The following is a 22,472-nucleotide window of genomic DNA, read 5'->3' as shown; positions in this document are numbered from 1 at the left end:
CACTAAAATAATAAATCTGCAGGTACACCTGCTTGAAAGGTGGTTTTGTTTTGAGCATCTTGGAGGACGTGCCACAGATCTTCTGTGAATTCAGGCTGTCTCACTGTCTCTTTGTGAAAATGCAGACCGGCTTCATGATGATGAGATCAGCGCTCTGTGGGGGCTAAACCATCTGTTGGAGGACTCCTTGTTTTTCTTGTGGCTGAAAATAGTTCTTTATGACTCAGGCTGGATGTTTGGGCTTGTCGATGTGCTGCAGAATGAATCTGTGGCTGATCACTGATGAGCCTCACTGATGGATTTGCAGGAAATATATCTAAAGATCTAAAGTGCACCACTGCACTTTCTTATCATTTAAATCTCAGGTGAATTCATCAAACAAATGGTTTTTAGTTTGTTTTTGTGTGTCTGTGTTTTTTCCCTCTTGGTGAAGAGAGGACACGTTGGCAGGTTTGACAACTCAAACTTTTAAAAGAGAGGTGAACACCAACCATTTTCTGAGTCATGCACACCATTCAAAAATAAATCTGGTTTCCAGCATGAGGCCCTTTCTCTTTTTTCTGACAATATTAAGGTTGCTGCTTCTTCTCACTCTGAACATCTGCGACTCCATCTCTTTAGTGCTGTGATTTTTTGATCTGACTGCAAGTTGTCGTTCTAATCCAACAGACATGGCACCAGGAACAGAAATGAGTTTCAGGAAAAAACAGTCTGGTGCCTCAGAGGAAGAAAACAGATTTGTGATAGAGAAACATCCTAAGGACGTGACAGGAAGACCAACTTTCTCTCAATGTTTTTGCCTATTTTTACCTTGTGACAAGTTGTGCTACTAACCTACTGTTCAAGAAAAACCACAAGCTGTGATTTATATCTGGTTAACACAAGCCGATATGCTTCTGTGAAAAACTGAAATCAGAAAAAGCTGAGATTTTAAGTAATCTGTCACAGTAAAATATGCGAGTGGAAGTGTGTGACAGGAAGTCTAAGTCTAAGTATACAAAATAAACACACTCCATGCTCTCAATAAATCCTCAAATATTTCACACAGAAATTTCTGAAGAACTTTGACATCCCAGGATGCTGCCTGGCTTGAAATCAACAGAGCATCTTTTGGGTTTTTAAAGATAAAAGTAGAGCAACACAGCACCTCCAGCAAATAAGAGCTGGAAAAAAAAGAAGTTTCTGAAGAATGGAAGAACATCCCTCCAGAAACCTATGCAGCACACTCTCATGTCGAGGACAACCAAGTCTGCCATCAAAAATAAATGTGCACATGCAAAGGAAAACGTGCACTGCCTTCTGAGGTCCTCCTGCAGAGTTTCTATTTTTAACACAATAACAATGAAGTTTCAGTTTTCAGTCTAACATAAGAGTAGATTTGACCTTCATGAAGGTCAGACACTTAAATGCATTGGTCTCGCGATTATGTTTTCTATACATTAGAAAGCTTGATGGTGTTTAGCTTTACTTTCACTTCTATGTGGACTTTGAAAATAGATAAAAGTTACCCTCATTTAGAACTTTAACTTAAAAGTAAATTGGGGGCACAGAATGTGTCAAGAACAAGGGACGGGAATCTGCATGAAAGAACAATTCATTATGTATTATGTAGAAAAGTACTGAGCCATCTCCACATTACACCTACAGGAGCTGCTCACCCATGGAAACCAATGCTACGAAGCTCCGGGTGCACCATTTTTGTCCTGATGTTAATGCCAGAGCAGGCCTGGAACACAAGTTACTGAGAGATTTTTCCAAGTGGTCTGCTTCTTTATGACTGAGCTGCCGTGGATCCTAAACACTTCCACTTACAGCTGATTGTGGAATATCTAAGAACAACAACAACAGAGGTGTCCTAATGTAGTCCAAAGCTCAAATTCAGTGAGCTCTTTAGAGCGACCCAATCTCTCACAAATGCTTGTAAAAGCAGAAATCATGGCCAGATGGTTGATTTTATACATCTGTGGAAATGGGACTGAAAGAACACCTGAATTCAAAGATGAAGAGGTGTAACACAGTACTCTCACGCATAAAGTGTATGTGATAATAAATAAACACAGTGTAGAAAGAAAAATCTGGCTTGATTTTGAGGCTCATGGGCAGCCATGCCCCATGCAGATGGTGTTACATGAAAATGGCACTCCTCCAAGGTTTAAACTTTTTTCAAGTTGAAAAACTGCTCAGCAAAATGGTAAAAATGATCGTTCTAATAGCCTCCCCTCACAGAGCGAACGTTTAACCATCACAAATAAAGTATTTTAAGCAAAAAAATCTTTCATTTCTGTTAGGTAGCTATATAGCTGTATTTTCTAATATGCAAAACAATAAGAAAGTAACAACGTATAAAAAACTTGAAGTACAAGTATATTAAAACTGTACAAAGTTACATTCCCCACTGGCCCGATCCATGCCCCTGACCCTCCTGATTGGTGTGAGTGTTCCTACACGTCCCTGCAGTCATGCGTGGGTGAGTAATGCTTATTTTATTATACTATTTTCTGGTCTATTTGCAGCCCACATGGAGGAATGAAGCACTGGTGGCCTTGCAGTACAGTGGCTGCATAGCCATACTGTCTGAAGAGGAATTTTATAGGCTTCTTGCATGCTGGGCTTCTACAGATGTGTGTGCATCTGCAAGGGAATAAAATCTGCTCCCAAAGTGGTGCAACTGCCTGTGGTTGTAATTGTATGCTATAGGAGGTGTTTGTCACTAAAACTGAGGGTTAGTGGAAGTGTATGTGACTGGATGCATATTCTGTTGGGTTTGTGAGTGACGAGATGGCAGTCAGCGCATGTTAGTCAAAGTATTTATAAGTGTGAATCTTAATAAGTGGCCACATTCTCTCAGCTCGTCAGGTCAAACTTATTTTTTCCCCCTCATACTGAACGGTCTACTCTCACCTTTACTTTACCTCTCTCACCCTGCCTCTCTCTCCTTCTCTGTCTGTCATGGTCTGTTTATTTCCGTCTTCACCACTCACTCTCGCTCCCCGTTTTGCTGTCTTCCTCTGTGTCTCTCGTCCCATCACCGCGCCCACATTTCTCTAGCCTTAATTTAACCTCTCTGCATTTTCTCCTCTCTCTCTCTGGGTCTGAGTCTCTCTACCAGTCAGCTCTGGGCTGTTTCTCTGGTGGATCGTCGTTCTAATTAGCTATCATCGCTCTACTTCCTGCCTTCTGACACACAAACACGCACATGTACGTATGCACACTCTCAAGTGGGACATGTAACAGCAGTTTGTGTGTGTGTGTGTGTGTGTGTATGTGTGTGTGTGTGTGTGTGTGTGTGTGTAGGTGTGTGTGTCTCAGTACAAAAGTTTACTAGTCTGAGTTACATGAAAGAGATCCGCTTTAGTGGCTCAGCTAAAAAACACAAACAAAACATACACAATGACTGGTGTGTGTGTGTGTGTGTGTGTGTGTGTGCGTGTGTGGTTTCAGTCCTTTAATTTAAGTCTCAAGGACTCCAGCTTTAAAACACCTGCCTGTGTGCTTTTTGTGTTCAATTGTCTTCATCATTAGCCACAAACCTCCATTCTTCCTTCCTTCCTTTAATTCCTCTCTTTTCAAACTGTTCCTTTCCCTATTTTGGTTTTCCTTCCTTTCTTCCCTTCCTTTGCTTTTTCTTTCCTACCATTTAGCATTCCTTCATTTCCACATTGTTCTTTATTCCTTTTTCTTCATTCATCCTTTTTTATTTAGTTCCCCAAGCTTCCTTCTTTATTTCCTTGTCAATGTCCTCCCTTCCATTTTCCCCATTTATGCATGCTTGCTATTCATTCCTTCTTTACATCATCCATCCTTTTTTACTTCCTTCACACACCTGCCCTCTTTTCTTCTTTCCTTCCCCTCCAATTCTTTCTTCCTTTCTTTTATCCATACCATTTTGATAAATTTATTCTTTGTTTGCTTCCTACTTTTAGCATTCCTTCCTTTCATTCACTACTTCCTTCCTTCCTTTATCATTCATTGCTTTACTGCATGTCCCATTTACACCTACCTGCATGCCTTCTTTCCTTTCCCTATTCCTTCTTCCTTACTTTTCTTCTTTCCTTCCTACACCTACCTGCATTCTTTCTCTCCTTTCTTTCTTACACTTTCCTTCCTGCCCCTATCTTCCCCCTATCCCTTCTTTACCTGTTTCCTTCCTTTTTTCCTTCCCCTCAATTTCCATTCCTTCCTTCCTTCTTTTTTCTTTTCTTCTTCCTTCTTTTCATGTCCCCACCAGCTTTCTTTCTCTTTCCTAGTCTTTCTTCCTTTCTTCCCATCTTTCTTTCATTCCTATACCTTGCTTTCTTCCTTCTTTCTCTCCTTTCTTTGACGTCCCCATTATATTTTCCTTCTCATATCTTTTCTTCCTTCATTCCTTTCCCATTCTCCTTTCCTATCTTACTCTATGTATTTCTGTCATTCTTTTTTTCTCTATCCTTACTTTCGTCACCTCTGTCATTCTTTCTCTCCACTTTCCTCATTTTTTAAACATTTTTTTCCATCTTTCCTCCATAAGTTTTGCTGATGAAGATCTTTTTGTTCGCTCTTCCTCCTGCCTTACCTCCAAACCCCTCTCCCCAGTGTACTGAGAGTGTCTCCATAAAGAGCACACGTGCAGGAGAGTACGCACCTGTCCTGTCAGAATCACATCCAGTTAACAATCCAGAAGAACAACAACTTTCTCCCCAGATTCCCTCAGCTGGCACATCTATTGTATCTGAAGTTTTTGTCTCGTTTGGTGACAGCACATCCTCTTCTGCTGCTGCCGCTGCCGCCACCACAGGGGAGCTTACTGCTGAGGTATAAAAATATGCAGACCCCTAGAAGCCTGAGCCTCACTCATGGAGCCTAAAACGGGGCGGACTGTTCTTCAGGTGAGGAATTAAGTGAACAAATGCACAAAGACTCTTGAATCCTGTGACAAGATTTATTTTGATTTATTGTGTTTACTTTTAGCTCTGGGCTTCTGTTGATGTACGCTGTGTGCTGCAGCGACGTGTTATATGATGAACGGCTGCCCTACGAGGTCATCTGTTTGTTCTTTTTCTTTTCTTTACCTTTTTCTCCTTTCACTTCCACATTTTTCCTCCCTTCATTCTCTTTTCTTTTATCAGCTTTCACCCTTTATTCTTTTATCATCACACATCAACATTTCCTTCAGCCTCCATTTCTCCTTCTCTTACTCCTTAAGTCTTTCTCCTCCTGGTTTTAGCCCCTTGTTGCTCCTCTCATTACCTCTGTTTTTAATTAAATTTCCTGTCTCTCCTTTTTTTTCCCCGCTTTTGCGCTTCAATGACTCATGGATCAAATAATGCATAATAAGAGCAATGGCGAACACTGAGTGAATCATACACCCTAGCACCTGTGCATGGTTTTTAATGTCTAATCATGTCCAAGTGTCCAGTAGATTCCATAAATCCAGATGGGATGAACACAAACACGCGCACACACAGATGAACATTTACACATAAGCACACTTTTGCAGAATTTTCCATGCAGACTGAACAGTTGGTGGGGTGTAATGAGCTAATCTTCTGCAATACCTCCCCCTTAACTTCCTCTCCTCTGTGTCCCTCTGCCTTTCTCTTTTCCTCATCTTTTTTTTGTCTGTCTAGCTTCACCTTTCCACCTGTGCCTCTCTCCATTGCTCTCTCTCTCTCTCTCTCAGGTGATTTATTGGTTGTCAGGTCGTTCTCTGCTGCAGGAGCTTCTGGGACGCCGTCAAGGTGCCCAGTGGTCAGGTAATGACAAGAGCGAGTGTGTATGTGTGTCTGTATTTCTAGCTACCTGTCCAAAAAACTGTCAAGCATCTGCTCCTGCAGAGTGTGTGTGCGTGTGTGTGTTAGTGCGAGTATGTGTGTGTGTGTATAACAATCATCTTTAGACAAATTTGCCTTCAGATTAATTAACATTTAGATTAATTTATCAGCCATATGATATACGGTTATGACCCGCCTGCAGATACGCACCACCTGTCTTTCTTGACTGTGTGTGTGTGTCTGTCTAAGTGTATGTGCTCAGACCTGTTTGCCATCCGCCATGTTGCAGGGCAGCAGCAGGACCTGGGAGGCAGGGAACGTGGTGGAGACAGACAGGCAGTGCTGCTGCTGTCGGATCTGCTGTCCGTGAGTGTACACCCACTCCTGCAGAGAGGAAGATGGAGTTAATCATTTTTTATCTTCTCTGAATTTTTAAAATGCTGTGTGTGGGTTTGGTTTTTGAAAGCTGACATTTTCAAGTGCAGCCCCGCCTCTGGTGTTGTTTCTGATAAGCGGTCATGAAGATAAAGTCATTAAAGACAGCACAACAGCGGTAGAGACAGGTGCAAAAGCAACATTAAATTTGTGTCAATTTAATCCTCAACTCCCATTGTTTCTCGCTTTGCACCAGACCTGACTGCAGGGATTTGCTCCCATCTGGCTACAAGAGTATCGGTGAAGCCTGGCTCGCAGTTGGCACTGCAGTTCAGCACAAATGTGCTGAATGGGGAGGAAATTAGGGCTCTATCCAGGCCAGCCATCCACAACAAACTGAGAAAGCCATTTCTTTATAGACCAAACACACAATGCTGACATGCTTGTCAAAGCACATGGTTTAAATTGTCTTAATCGTGTTCGATTTTGATATATCTTTAATAGAACTAAAGGGCATTTCACAAACTAGGGATGATCCTGAGTTTTAACTTTTCATTTCAATATGAAAATACTGAAAAGGTTCCTGCAGCTATTTCTTGTCTTAATAAATATATATAAACAGTCACACGACAAAGAAAATTTTCACAGGATCCTAAAAGGTAAAAAAGTACACTCTGTGATATTTTCCTTCATACTTCAGTCAAATTTGTCTTATAAGGAGAAATCTTGTGGAGAAATGTTGCCTCTTTTTTATGACACTGCTTTACTTCATTGATGTTTGCAGGCATTCATTTCTGCTCAGCTCTTTTAAGGTCCTGCCACAGCATTTCAGTCGGGCAGAGGTCTGGACCGACTGGGCCATTGCAGGACCTTGATTGGTTTTTTTTGCCAGCCATCAATTGCATATTTGCTGCTGTGCTTGTGATCACCGTCCTTTTGCAATGGTCCAATTTAAGCCCAGCTTTAGCTGTTGAACAGATGGCCTCACATTTGACTCTAGAATACATTGGTATAAAGAGAAGTTCATGGATGATTGCATGGTCCGAGTGATTGCAGAGCAGTTTTGCACACATACAGTCTTTTTGTCTTCCATCATTCAGTTTTCACCAGCTTATCTGAGTCCAGGTCGTAGGGGCAGCGGTCTAACCAAAGATGCTCAGACCTTCCTCTCCTATTGAACTGTACTGCGAATAACGAGCTAGCAACAGATGTAAGGATTAAAGTCAGAGTTTTCAGTGTCACAAAGATGACACCTGGCTAGATCACCCTGGTAACTATAATGACACATAACCTTGGCTGAAGCAGGCAGTGTTACAAGTTCCAGTTAAAAAAACAGCTTGAAATGATACATTTTTATGGATTGTGTTTAGAAATGTCTAACAGCACTGAAAGAAGTCCTGCTATAAAGTTACAGACTGTTTATCTCATTATCAGCATTATCTTCAAGTATTCAGCTGGTGAAGCAGGAAATGCATGAATACGTTTTTCTTTTTGTTATGTTGTTTCTTTAAACCGCTGGAATTGTAAAAAATAGAGCGAAAAATAGAAAAATCAGTCAATCCATTTGTAGCATATTTATCACCAAGAATAATCAGTCTACAAAAACGATCTCACTAAGCTCTGGCCACAGATACATTTCTTTCAGAAAACTGTGAGAGAGTATCAGACCTGAACTCACTGTGTAGCGCATATTATATAAATGTATCAAGATTAAAGTCAGACAACATATAACTCACAAAGCTCGAACGTCTTGTCCAAAATGATTATATCAGACTCAGTCCGAGTACCTTTTTTAAAAAATTTAAATGAGACAGAGTTGCACATAAACATATATCAGCAATGGTGAGGACAGATACTGAGAAAAACAGATCATGTATAATTTAATATTAAGCTGCTGAAAGGAGGAGTGCATAATGAGGAATATCTTTTACTTTCCCTGACAAACTGGAAAGTAAAACATATTACATCCAGAGTCCAGAGTTTAACGTGCTTTAATTGGACAGGAATTTAAGTGGGTGGGTGGGTGGATGGATGGGATTAAACCTTTGAGTGTGTGCTGGTATGTGCACACACACAGTAGATAGCAGAGGATTCACATTATGATTAATCAAATCATGACATGTCTAGAAGACACTGATATTTAAAGCACAAGTGACATATTTTTACATTTTCATTGATTTACAGAAATACTTTTCATAAATCAATGGAATTAGCTTTCTTTTTTTAATGGTCATCAAGATATCATTAGCAGTTACTATAAATGTGAAGTCCTGCAGTCTGCAGGGAACTGGTGTACTTTAATAGTCTTAGTTACTAGTTAATTGACAGATTACCATTTTATATTCAACACACATGAAAATTGCTACCCAACAGCTAGCTTTATATTAAATATTATTAATCATAAATAGTATTAAGCATAAAATCCTTAGATATCACCTTACATTAGATCAGCTTCATTGAGAAGATTCTACAGACAGATGAATGTATAATCATTTAGACAAAAAATACTATATTTTATACTGGTGCAACATTCAGGGCCACATTTCCAAATTATGAGTGATTTTGTGTTTGATCCTTAAAATATTACAACTATTTACATGAAATTTTCAGCTCTGTACTTGTGATCTGTACTGCAGCTTTGTTGCTTTTACCTAAACTCTGAACACTTCTTTTTTGTTTGGCATTTTAACTTAATGGATTACTCTATTCTCAGATTAGCTTTTCATTAATTTTCTGTTGACTTGCTTTTCTGTTAATCATTAAATCTTTCAATGAATAAGTAATGTGTTTTTTAAATTCGATCACCCCCCCCACCCCCCCCCATTTCATTTCATCTTCAAACGTTATTAACATAATCATACTGTTATAAGTCTGCTGGCTTGACCTTATAAAATAATGGAGGTCGAGAGTCGGATGGCAGGACAGTGGGAGGTCTTTTCAAACCAGCTGGGTGATTTATGACATTTTCTCTTAAATATCTCAACGCTGCGGGGTGTATTTCATCACATGATTGATTTATTGAACTGCAGCAAAGAGAATGACATTAGAAGTTAATTGGTCCTGCAGCTCAGTACATCTTCTCTCTACTGGAACGTCCCAGGATTCGTGCACATGTTTAGACGCATACTTAAGAGTCAGTGTTCAACAATATAAAACCAGTAACCTCACCACTGCTCATGCTGGCATGTAGCTAACACACCTGTTTTCCAATGAGACTTTTAAAGCATTTTTAAATCCGTCTAGATCATTGTTGTTATTACTGTAATAATAATGAGTACAAGTTGAGCACGTTTCTATTATGATTTTTGAAGTTGCATATTAAATAGCTGGGCCAGAAGATCCAGCCTGCTTTTTCTGTTTCAGCTTCTGGTGAAAATGTCTTCATTTAAGTAAAGAAAGACACGAAAATCAGGCACTGACTCACACTTCAACATTTCCTGGAACATAAGGCAGTGTGGCCCTCACAGGGGTCCTGCAGTACTTTCAAATAATTATTCCTAACGTTTATAATCTCTTGGCCTCACTGCTGACTCATGCCTTATTCTTCTGTTTTCTTTTGAATTTGCCTGGTTCCAGACGTGAGAAAAGGATTTTTATTATTTCAGATGTGTTCCAACAAGATTCAACTATCTGGACATTCCTGACATGTCACGTATGTGTATCTCAGGAATATTTTTAGAAAATCACCGCCTGCATGCAAACACGTTAGGCAGAGGTTAAAGTGGTTTGCTAACTGTGATGGGAATCAGGTTGCGGGTAAACACGCTCACTGGTTATGCTGTTAAACATGAAGCAGGTCAGTGCTGAAACAAGGTCTGCATGCTCAGCACAAGTGTTCCCCGGATGGCTAAAAGGTTAAAAGCAAAGTGGACTTTGGCTCAAAATAATGATGACACCTGCAGCTCTGTGTACAAAGCTGTGAGTGTAAGCTTTATTTTTTTCGTGAAAAAAAAAGAAAAAAGAAAGTTGCCCGAACTACTTTCTCTTCGTGTGCACATTCAGAGTCGACAGCAGAAATGATTAAAGTACAACTTCATGCCTGTGCACTCATTACATTTGGAGCAAATTGTGTTTAAAATCATGGTTTTGTGGCTCAGTGGGTTGGATTTCATACCCGTCATTCTCGTACTCCATCTTATATTTCTGCTATGTTATACACAGTTGTCCACCTCCCATTAATGCACTCATATAATGCATTTGAATTCTTGCTTTGCAGGATTCAGTTCTAGTTTCTGCTGCTGTAGGTTTATAAATTGATCTCTCTGCCTCTGCTATTGATTTTTTTTCCTTGTATGTGAAAGTTGGTGCAAAATGATAGGTTTAAAGGCATTTCTTTGTTTTCTGATGGACTGAAGCTTCAGATTTTTAATATTTAGAGTGGCTATTTTTTGTTCTTACATTGCATTATTTATACTACTAATGTCCCATATTTGATATTCCATTATTATTTCATTACTTATGCCAAAAAACTCCTCGTCAACTTTCGAGTTGATGTCCTGTGGGAGAGCTTTGTTTTCACTCGCTTTCACTTCATGTTTGGCTGTCTGCGCTGGTAATCCGGCACATTAAAAAATGAAGTTAAACTGTATCTTCTATGTTAAAATGTGACCAGAAATCAAAGATCCTTGTCAAGCATCCTCATCTAACAAATTGGAAGAGAGACCAGGGTTGAAACTGGGACCCCCTGAGTCCAACGTGAGATGAACAAAGACATTTACAAACTTCTTCACTCTCATTCAAAAATACAGAACCACTGAAAGGTTTGGACAGTCAAAGAGGATCCAAACTATTGACTGTCTCTGATTGTCTGATTGTCTCTGCTGTGTTACTCAAACACTAACACAGGTTTTGCTACTATTTAGGAAATTACTATTCAAATTAAGATGTGTGGGCTTACAAAACATCTGCACGACTGACTCATCAATAAGTCTGAAAGTAGACCCCACTTTACCACGTTACTGGAAATAGGAGTAATATCTACAAAATGGACGTTACATTAAATAAGATTCATATCTGTGATGGAGAGCATAAATCCACAGGGAAAGGTTTACAGAGTTTCAAATAAAATGGGCACGAAGGTCATTTTCTCAAAGACTTCTATACAATCTTTCTGAAACAGATGAATGAGTCATCCTCAGCTGCCCATGAATCCTCGTGGGTCTTACTCACTTCGTCCATATTTTCAATTCGCCTGGTCTTGTTTAAAAATGTCTGTAAAAACTATTAATAGTCTTGAGTCACTCTCCTTTCTTTCCATTTTGCTTCAATAGAAAAAGATTTCTAATTATTTTTATATGGCTTTGAGCAACAGTTCTCCAGGCTTTCTTAGGGCGGTTTAAAGTTTGTGTTTGGATATTGGATGCTTTTACTGCTCACTTTCAGTCCAGACCTTGGGTGTGGCCATTTTTAGAGGAACATCTTTTGTTTGTTTGTTTGTTTGTTTGTTAAACCACTTAACACTGACTGAATGGTGAATAATTCAAAAATAAAAAGGCAACCAACTCAAGGGATGAACCAGGGTTTTGTATAGACGTAGCAGACAACAACATCCTGTGCCAAAACACATAATTTGTTCACACGTCTTTAGATGAATCTACAGAAAACATCTACGATAACACAGACAGAAATAAAATTTTAAGTAATATTAAGTAGTAGTGCTACATCAACAAGATGACTCTCAAAAAGCTATTAGTTGAAACCTTGGCATAGCTCAGCACGGTGTGCAGTCTGTCAAACAATCTCAGGAAACTGGACAAATGGAGGTCAAGATAAGTGGCAGGCCTACAAATTCTCTACAGCCGATGAACAGTATCTGAAAATTATATTATATTAAAAAGAGAAAAATACAGCAAAGACCTGACACAGGATCTGAGGGAACCATCGGGCCCTTCAGTTGATCCATCAAATGTTTGCTGAAGCCTCATGAGAAATGGTCTCAGTGGAAGGGTGGCTGTCAAGAAGCCATTCATAAGGAAAGGAAACAGGGAGGGAGGGCTGAGGCATGCCAAATTACACAAGAACTGGACTGAAAATTAATGCCAACAAGTGTTACAGAGTAATGAATATGATGAATTGTCAATATGTATAGACGAGGTCAAGAGACAGGTACAATGGAATCACTCTTACTACATTAAATAAATTACATTTTATTTATATAGCGACAGCTTTGGCCTTAAGAAGACTATATTAAAAAATTTGCAATCAAAAGGTATCTTGCCAAGTTCAGTATTTATATTTGATTACGAGGCCCGTGTTATCAGTGACATATGGCTAAAGCATTCTCTTTAATCTGGGTATAAAAAGACAGAAATGATACTGGGATTAAAACTTATTTCAGCTGCAAAAGATATCACATCTCTATCCCAGAGTACTATCTATGGCACAACCTTACCAATGAATACAAAAACAAACCCACTACAGGACTACTGCAGCGTGACTATAATACGGCTAGCTGCTTGAATTCACCGGTGACTGGATAAACATTTATTTTCACAATTTCTGAATTGAGTTTTATCCCTGAAAGAACTGATGTCAGCACATTTGTAACCACCTGAGCATGGCATGATTTGGGTTTGGTTAACTACATACACTTGAAGCTACATTAATTAATGTTAAAAAACTCTTACTTCCCTTCCCAAAATTATATATCAGTATCCAACTTTGTCAATGCTCTCAATTTTCTGTTGAGAACAGCCTTGACAGGACATGATTATAACTATACCTCAATAGGAGTAATGACCAAAACTGCAGGTAAATTCGAAAAGTAATTCATATTAGAAAGATTTCATTTGAATTCCTTCATTTTATAGTAATTGGGCTGCTTGAAAACCTCAACATGACAGAAGGGGAAATGAATTAAAATTCAAAATTATACCCACCTGGGAGCTGCCCAGTTCAAACCAGACTTCTGAACATGAACAAACAGGGATTAAGAGCCTCCCTTCAGGCCTTTCTCTTGAGTTGCTGATTACTGAGAGTTTCTCATTCACATTCACACACATCTCAGCGGTTCTCCCTTTGAGCTCAGGGATCTGAACCAGCGACCTTCCAGCCACAAGCCAAGCTCTCCAGCCTTTAGGCATCTCAGCTGCTGACACATTTGCTTTCTGCGCAGCGGCTTGTTTAGAGCGAATCGCAGCCTTCACACTTGTTCTTAACATGGAATAATAAGAATCCTACGGGTATTAATTATAGCTCAGAGAAAGGGGAACACACACACACACACACACACACACACACATACACGCTCCTCGGCAAGCTGCTGTGCAAAGTAAGTAAAAATGAACTTAGTGAGAGCAGGTCAGACATACACACATAAACACAGAGAAGAGTAAAAAATAACTGGCTGAACACAAATAAGACATTTTCACACTCGCACTGACGTCCTGTGAATTTACAGTGAGTGACAGGGCGCCATGTGTCCTGCTCCTGCCTGCTCTATTTCAGCAGCACCTTCACCTACACCAAACAGTCAAATGGTGAGAAAGTATATGACCAACTATTTTCTGTTGAGTGCTCCAGCTCAGAAAGAGAAGCTTCAGATTTTTTGTTTCTCTTTAAATCCTGTCTGTACATGCAGATTTTATACACAGCAACATGCACACATCAAGGTCGCAAACACAAAAAAACACACATTTTAAAACAGTGTGTTTTAGGGGAACAATTTTCTGGAAAATGGCAAGTGAGAGACAATAAAATGAGAGCTGAGGTTGAGCAGTATTTCCTCATCCTTTTTTTAAAAAATCCGTTCGGCCCACAATTTTGCACTTGCAGCTTTTCCGCACAGTCATAATCAGGTGAAAGCCACTATAAGAAGAATTTTTCATGCTATTGCAACAGATTTCAAATTATTCTCATGCCCTAAAGTTTTGAGTTTGGCAAACGAAATGCTATTGCTGAAGACTGAATTTTTCATGTGTCACATTTCTTCATTCAGCTGCTTCCTTTAGGGGCCGTGTTGGCAGCAGATCATCTGCCTCGCTCTCATCCTCCATCCTCTGCATCTCCTCCTTCACTGCATGAATCTTCTCTGAGGTCTCTCTCTTTTCCTCCTGCCTAGAAGCTCCAGCTTCAACATCCTTTGTCCAATATATTGACTATAATAAAAAAAATCTCAGCCTGAGCCGTCCCTCTGATGTACTCATTCCTGTCCATTCTGGTCACTCCCAATGAAAATCTCAACATCTTCAGCTCCGCCTCATGTCTTTTTATCAGTGCCACCAACTTCAAACTACACATCACAGCAGGTCTCACTATCATCTTTCACTCTTGGTTCTATCCTTCTGTCAACCAGACATGCACCTCCACCAACTCCATCCTGCCTGCACTTTCTTCTTTCTTCACCTCTCTTCTGTACTGTCCCCTGCGTCGGATGGTTGACCCCTTCACACGTCACTTTTTAAAAATTATGTATTATTATGAAGAATTTCAGCATTTCAAACATTTTCTTGCTTTGTTCCTAGATTTCCTCAGATATAGCATCAATGCAACTTTTGTAAAAGTTATTTCACATTTTTAAAATTTGTAACAAAATAAAATTCTCTGTAGAACCAAATGCATGCAAACCAGGAACTAAACTGTTGAAATATAAAACTGCCATCCTGCTTGTAATAAAAGAAACAGCACTCTTTCATTTCTAGTAGTCCCTGCTGATTCACAGTAGGGACAGTTTCAGCATTTCCTCCAAGCTCTGTCTCTTCCTTTCAAACTGCTGACTGACCCACCTGATTGATGGCGGGGACGCCCTCGGTTCCCGTGCAGGGAGCTAATGTGAGGACGGGCATCTCCTGACCCTCCACCTTGCGGGACTCCAGACAGTTCTGCCTCTGTTTGATCACTCCAGACTGTGAGTCAGAGTCGTCTGGGACCCTGATGGAGAAAATGAGACTCCTTTCAGTTAAGGTATTCATTGCATCGTACGGATGTGGAGCAACATGAAACCATAAAAACCCTAACACTAAAAGACGTACTTAATCTCCAAGAACACACATATCTGAAAAAGAAGCAATAGCCTTTAGAGGAAGTTTGGCCTAAAGTTAAACTATAATAGGAGTGTCATTGTGATGAGACCAGAGACTCTAATCATCTCCTGCATGGTCTCATTAACCACATCAAGATCTCACTCTTAATTTGACAGAAATTTATCAGTGTTTGGAAAAAAAAAAAAGATGCTCTGCACCTTTAACAAATCTGCTGAAGGCCACGATTCTCTAAACTCATTACTTCAGAAAGTTTCTTCCTCGTCTTCCTCTGTGATAAACTTTCTCAGTCTTTCTTGTTAAAGTCTACACTGTGCTATAAACTCGGGCTTAAGCCCTGTAGCATTAATTCAATCTGCTATCTCTCTCTGTTTTAATAACCCGTTAAAGGTTATTCTGCGTTTTAAGGGTCAGGTCTGTCTTCCCCTGAGAGCAACCGTGTTAATTCCATTCTGGGGGATTAACACCAGCCTCCAGTGGATAAATGGGTATTTAAGTGGGAGTGTGTGTGTGCTAAAGTGTGTGAAAGGGAGAGGAAGCATTTAAATGAAAGTGTTTATGTGTCTTAAAGGTATTTTGCATTGCTAGGTTGTGTGCTTGTAAGGAAGAGTCACTGCCAGAGCTTAGGGCACACTTAAGTGTGGCCGTTTAGTTATATTTGTGTGTGAGTGTGTGTTGTGTGCAGATAGGGGAGTCAGTCTGAGGAAGCAGATCCCATGGGAACTCAGCCAATCAGGACACGAGGAGACATTTAACCCACAGAGACAGTTAAGTGTTCAAGAGTACATGAAAATGGGCTGTATATGTGAGCAGGTGTGGTTGAAAACTGCTTGAGTTGCACATTTATGCAAAGGTAAATGAGGGCGACCAGTTACAACTCATCATTTTTCACTACTGATGTGAAAGGGCGTACTTTAACCTGAACCACAATCTTTTCATGACCATAACCACGTGGTGTTTAATGGAAGCGAAAGTAAGAAGTGAGGAAAAAAAGAAGCAAAGGTCCCACATTGACGCAAACCCAGTGGGACATTTTCTTCTTCACACCTTCAAATCAGGGTGTCATGGCTGTTAACATTGGAAATGATGCAAACTGCTTACACATCTCTTAACCATTGCTGCTTTCCAAACATTTCAAGGTGGCGGCAGTGAATGCAAACATTAGTAAAACTTGTGATGCATTTGTGAGTTGCTAAATAAGCCATATACAAAGTGCTGATCAGACTCCATTTATGAGCAGCTATGCTATAGCTGCTGCAGCTGTGTTTTTGAGCGCAAAAAACCAAGCTGAGCTTTATCGCTAGTTATGCACCAGTGGCTCTACATTGCTACTACTACTTGTAGTATTCATACTTGTATGTATGCATTTATAAACAGTGCTGCCATTGCATTAACATCAATTAGGTAAAGTGGTTGGGGAACAATTATTGCATTGATCTGTACAAAAAGTTAAAACATGTCTTCCCTCGGATGTCTCATGACATTGAAGTTGAGACCTGCATTGACGGTTTACTGTGAAAAAAAACAAACAAAACAACCCACTCCTAACCTGATGGTTTAGACACTGTGGGCTTTTTCACTGATTTATCTATGAGATATAATCAACAGCCGTGAACACTGAAATGAAGGCTGCCTGAGTTTGACAAATCACAAATGGTCACAACGGCACTTGTGGTTGAAGCGATTAAAGTGGTTGTCCTTGAAGGGGAGATTGGCTGAGCATAAATCAGTTTTTTATGAATAGAATTAGAGTTAGAGATAATCCAGGACACAGATTAAAAACAGAACATTTACAACTCCAGCAGCAGAGGCTGGCGTAGACCTGCATAATGGCTAATCTGTAAAACTTGACTGTGACCCTGTTTTTTAAAAAAGGAATAACTCACTCAGATTTTACAAAGCTGTTAAAAAAGCTTTTCACAGAGACAGAAGTATCCCCTATGAGGAGTAAAGTAAACTTTAAGTGCATACAGCAAAATGTTCTTCTTTAGAAGTTGAGGATAAACAAAAGGTAGACAAGCACAAAAAGAAATTATCTTATCATAACAATGAGCCAGACAGTGTTAAAGCCACTTTCGGCATTAGCTTTAAAAATTCTCTTCTCACTTTGCATACTCAGCAGGAGCGTTTCCTAGACAGATAAGTCTCCAGACACACACACACACATACTTACTTGAGCTCTGGGTAGACATTGTCCAAGTACCACTTGAAGGATTTACAGTTGAGCTTCTTCCGAAGTTCCACTCTGCTTCGGATACTGAACACAGGCAGAAACAGACAATCAGATTGATACAGAAGCTGGCAGATGATCAGCAAAGAACTTTCATTAAAATTATTTATTTTTCCCTGCCCCTATCATGTGGGGAGAAAAAGCAATAAGGCAACTACACAAAATAAAACTGACACAGGTAATGACAAACTAAGAGTTCAACCATTACCAATAACAGAGGTGTGTGACATGAAAACAGGTGAAATCTCAAAGCAGAGCTGCAGCATCATCTACACGTGCAGGACTGATAATCACTGACATGTATTCACCGACAACTGACGTTTATGCCAGCGTCTATTACTGGCTGTATTTCTGATACTCATATCCTTTCTGCTATCAAAACAGATAAACCATTTATTTTAGGCTATTTTTTTTTAAGAGTAACACACCAGGCTGAAAAGCTGTACTGCAGTCTTCTCACTGTTTAAATTGCTGAATGAAAACAAAAGCAACACTTTCAGAGCACATTAAATAACTAAGAGTTAAAGGAAATACCCTTTTAGTTTCTCTGATTGTATTATTATTCCATTGTGCAAATCAATGAAAACACTATTTTATGGCCTTATTCCTAATTCAGTTTGATTTTGGTGGTACCTGCTAGGAGCAGTTAACTTGATAAAGGAAGGAGTTTATACTTCTGTGAGTTAACTTTGGCAAAATGTAACAATCTGTCCCTTTCTTTTACTTTATGCTTGAATTTTTATGGTGAACAAAGTTAGGGTACATTTCCATTAAATTACTTGTGGTAAGATAATACTACAAGTCCCCGTGGTTTGGTGCAAATAAAGAAACACCAGTCCTGTTTGAATATCTGAGGACTAAGAGGCAACGCAGATGAAACACTGTCATGTGAGAGTCAGATGTACTTGTGTGTTCTTACTCTCCGTAGGATTTGCCTCGTGCTGCCGGGCGAGCGGAGTAATAAAAGAGCCGGAAGTCATCCATCCACACCTCGGCTGTTCGACGTGTGTTCCTGCAAACGCACAACCACACACTTACATCACACTCAGGCTAAAAATCATGGTGACCATGTGCTACTCTGAATATTCCTCTTGTTGTTTTATACAAGGTCACTGGACAAATTTAAACCAGACGACAAGTAAGCTAACGTCATGTTCCCGAAATTAATAATGTGCTTTCTGAAAGATATTTTACAATTTAGTTGGAAAACAGAAATTTTTCATGTTAAAGTTTTCTTGAGCAACAAAGGTTTTTGCTTTAATCACTCAGATAAGAATATGACCCAAGACTAATTTCAACTTTGTGTTTCCCAGCTCTGTGAAATATATTAATTGTGTATGAGAAAGAGAGCTTTGGGACTTAAAATGGTGTTATGTCTCTAATTTGATCCTCAGGCTGCAGATTTTGTTTCCCTAAATATAAAAATAGGAGGTGCATAATTGGCCTTTTTGTTCAACACTATGTGAGACATCAGAGATAATCTTATGCATGTGTGATTATGACTGACAAAATGCATTGTGAAACCAAGAGGTAATTTATTAATCACATACAAACAGAATGAGAACAAACAGAACAGCTTCATCTCAGATACAGCAAGACAGCCTCTGTGCTGTAATGCAATACATATAATGTAGTATTTGCATTTATATGTAAGGTCAGGTCTCGCCCTCATTTGCAGTCTCAACTGCTTCTGAATATGATCCAGCTGTTATTTTAACCACAGTGAACAGATGAGAGGCTGCAGGAGGAAGGAGAAATGGAAGGAAGTAAAAACAGACATTAGGAGCCCCCCCCCCACTGCTCATTTACCTGCCGCCTTTAAACACACAAAGAAACAACCCACCTGCAGATGTGGTCTGGCTGATTTATTTATTTAAAATGTATTTTCTGCATTTTTAGCCTCGACAGGACAGCTCAGAGTGGACAGGAAAGCGGATACAGAGTAGGGGGACTTAAATGCAGAAAAATGTCTGGAGGAGACCTTAACCCTGGCTCCTGCACCACCATTGGTATATATATTACATACTTAACCAAGTGAGCTGGATCACTTACTCAATCAGAACCCTAGCCAGATCAATCAGATCCCATTCTGATCTCACTGGAGTCTCTTTGCATGTTCACCTGCCTTAATGTGCACTGTTATAAACAGATCAGCCATAATATTCAAACAACTGACAGCAGCTGGGAATAATTCATGTAGACGTTATTTGGACCGCACAACTCAACACTGATTCAAGCACACTGAAAAACAGGACTCTCTGACGTCACTACCCCTGCTCGTCCAACTAGGACAATTTGATCTGCTGACCTCAAAAACAACTTCCTGAATATCAGACACTCCAGATCTCAGTCCAGTTGTGCACCAGGGAAATGCTGGAACCGTGGAGTGTGCATAACAGATACAATCGTATACATAACCTCTGTGAGATCTCTTTAACATGCTTTTTAAAGTCTCATTTGAAAGCCTTTAGCTGAGAATTTTGGCAAACACCATCTTGACTGCATGTTCATACATGTACAGTGGCAACTTGTTCATTGAGAAGATGCGGATTTTACTCTAAACAAGTCAATAATTAACAAAATCACAATCAAAGTGTAATTAATACGACCTAAAACCTGTGACTGCATCAGAAAGAATGCAAGTTTAAGGCACTTAATCATCGGTTATATCCACCTTCTACTGTACAGTTCAGTGGCATTCAGTGTACATACAACATAAGCTGTAACGCAGTGTGTAGAAGAGATCACAAGAAAGGCTGTCATATGGCTGACTGTGATGTTTCCTGCATTTGCATTCAAGCACATCATGTTTTCCTCTATTCAGGCAGGACTTCCACATATAGAGCCATGTTGATACCAAGTGTAAGTCATAGCTACTGCTGTATCTCATCATTTCGGTTCAACTCACTGCACTTTATTCACCCACACAGCGCTAACAGTAAACCACATTTTCTCTATCTCTCATCTCCATTTACTCTTTTTTTCCCCTCCCTCTGTCTCTCTGTAGTAATTAGCTATTAGCTGAGTTTCTGTGAGCTGTGAACAATCTCACTGAAATGACAGAAACCCTCCATTACAGGCATTACACACACTGGCTGTGGCAGCTTAATGAAAGGGGAAGAGAGAGGGGATATGAGATGCTTGTAGGCGTATAAACATAAATATGTGTCACATGCAGGCTTACAATTAAATCCTCTCGCTGTGCACACGCATGCAGGCAAACACGAGGTCACAGCAGCAGACCTCAGCGAGGGAGGAAACAGCATAATCTTTGTAATCGAATTATTAAGCAGCCCCTTTTTATTTAGCATATTCATAATCCAGACTGCCAGCGCCGAAGCCTCGAGCTAATTAACCAGCAGAGCAACACAAGAGCAGACAACAGCAGCTTTGTTTGGGAGGACGGCGTTGATCACAAACATCAGGCCATCGTGATACAAATAAAAGTCATCTTCTTCTGCGCAGAACAGATGTTGCCTCGGTAACGGCCAACAGGGAGCAAAATGAGCAACCAAACAGCCCAACTGGAAAAAAAAAAGTATCAGTGTTGGCGTGGATTAGCTGCTTGACACAAAACAATAAGTTTATATGAGCCATTTGGCCAAGGCTTCGCTCCAAAGTGCCATTTAGCAGTGGGAGCGCTCGTTTTGGGAACAGAACCCTTCATTCTGGCATCTTTAGTGCCTTGCTCTGCCATTAAGCCACAAAGGGGACCCCAACTCCCAACGCTGGCAGTACTAGCGCCTTACTTGCATGCTGAGGTTTATGAATTAGTGAACTGTTAAAGGAAAAAAATCACACGACAAATCATCAGGATATTCAGGAGTTAATTTGTGAAACAAAAGCACCGCAGTTTGGTTTTCGATAAACTCTCACTGGTCTTCTACTTTCGTTTGTCATTTTAACCCATTTGATCCCAAATTTTTCCATGCAAAATAATTGCATGAATTTTACTCCTTAGACTTCCCCTACACACAATATGTTTAATTTTGTTAACGTAATAGGGGGTTAAAATGGCAACAATTGTTGCCAGTGGGATTAAATGGGTTAAGCTTTTCCCAGAATGACTTTTAATACATGCCTCAACATAATATTGGATATTCACTAGCAAAGGGCCCAATTAAACAAATGGGTTTTAATATTAAATGAAGAAATTGAGTTTCTCTCTTGTGGCGACTTTTTAATGTAAATTTTTAGCTCATGTTCCCTAATAGGCATTGAAGAGTCTAAAGCATAAGATGAAGAGCCAAATACGGGACACGGGAGGCAAAGTAAAAGTCCAAAAGGGAAGAATTTGAAGGCTCGGGTCATACACAAGGGGTCAATAAACGTGGCAAACAATCCAGAAGAGCATAAAAGCACAAAAGTAGCCAGTAGTCATACCCAAGAAAATCCTTTTATAAGCACAAGGAAAATATTCAAAAAACAGAAAACACGGAAACTAGCTTGACTACTCTGACTAATGAGAGAAAAACAAGAAACTTCTTATACTGTGAGTGTGTCTGCACGTGTGTGGTAGGAAATTGAAGGGAAGAACAAAGGAAGGAAGTGAATCTAATGGGAGTACAAAATAATTGAGTAAATCACTTGACACAAACATGATCAAAATCCCAAACCGTGCCATTATTAGGAACACACCTTGCAGTCATGTTTACTTTGTTCTTGACCCTGTAATCTAAATGGAGTTGTTATTGTAGCCATGATTGATCTATTTATACAAGACCAATTCGGAAGCATTCTGAGCACATTAGTCCTGTTAATGGATTATTGGGCTGCCTGAAAGCATCTTTCTGTTCGAACTCTTTGACAGGGGCAGAATAAGAATACAGCTTATGCTAATAGGATAATATTGTGCTCGCAGCTCAAAGGCTCCCAGGCAGCTGTAAATCCACTTTAACAATGATGGGAGCATCGTTCGGAGGCTGCGACACACACACAGCTCTGAATGGCAACGCTGCATGTCTGTTTCCCGTGCATGTCACAGCAATTCAGTCACACAAAAGTAATCTCGTATTATTAGTTAGGCAGGAAGGTTGGCGCATGCTCGAGGATTATATAAATTTACAGAAAAGTCAGATATGTTATTAATTCAGTAGCAAAGTTCGTTAACAAACAGTATTTAGGCTAGAAGGTCAGCAC

The 22,472-nt window shown here is 39.8% G+C and overlaps 1 protein-coding gene across 2 annotated transcripts in view; it reads right to left on the bottom strand.

The window, feature by feature from the left end:
• Positions 1-22,472, bottom strand: part of galnt14 (UDP-N-acetyl-alpha-D-galactosamine:polypeptide N-acetylgalactosaminyltransferase 14 (GalNAc-T14)) — a 198,141-nt gene that overhangs the window by 5,093 nt on the left and 170,576 nt on the right. Inside the window, exons 11-14 of one of the 2 annotated variants that reach the window (XM_005452386.4) lie at positions 18,253-18,345; positions 17,277-17,360; positions 14,849-14,993; positions 6,015-6,134 (exon numbers count right to left, since the gene is read on the bottom strand). In XM_005452386.4, coding sequence (XP_005452443.1) covers positions 6,015-6,134; positions 14,849-14,993; positions 17,277-17,360; positions 18,253-18,345 — 442 coding nt within the window. The remainder of the gene's footprint in view (positions 1-6,014; positions 6,135-14,848; positions 14,994-17,276; positions 17,361-18,252; positions 18,346-22,472) is intronic. The other variant, XM_025898707.1, reaches the window with a different exon arrangement.

This window comes from Oreochromis niloticus, linkage group LG15, assembly GCF_001858045.2.
Source record: "Oreochromis niloticus isolate F11D_XX linkage group LG15, O_niloticus_UMD_NMBU, whole genome shotgun sequence".
Classification (NCBI taxonomy): domain Eukaryota; kingdom Metazoa; phylum Chordata; class Actinopteri; order Cichliformes; family Cichlidae; genus Oreochromis; species Oreochromis niloticus.
This window is presented reverse-complemented; position numbering and strand designations above follow the sequence as displayed.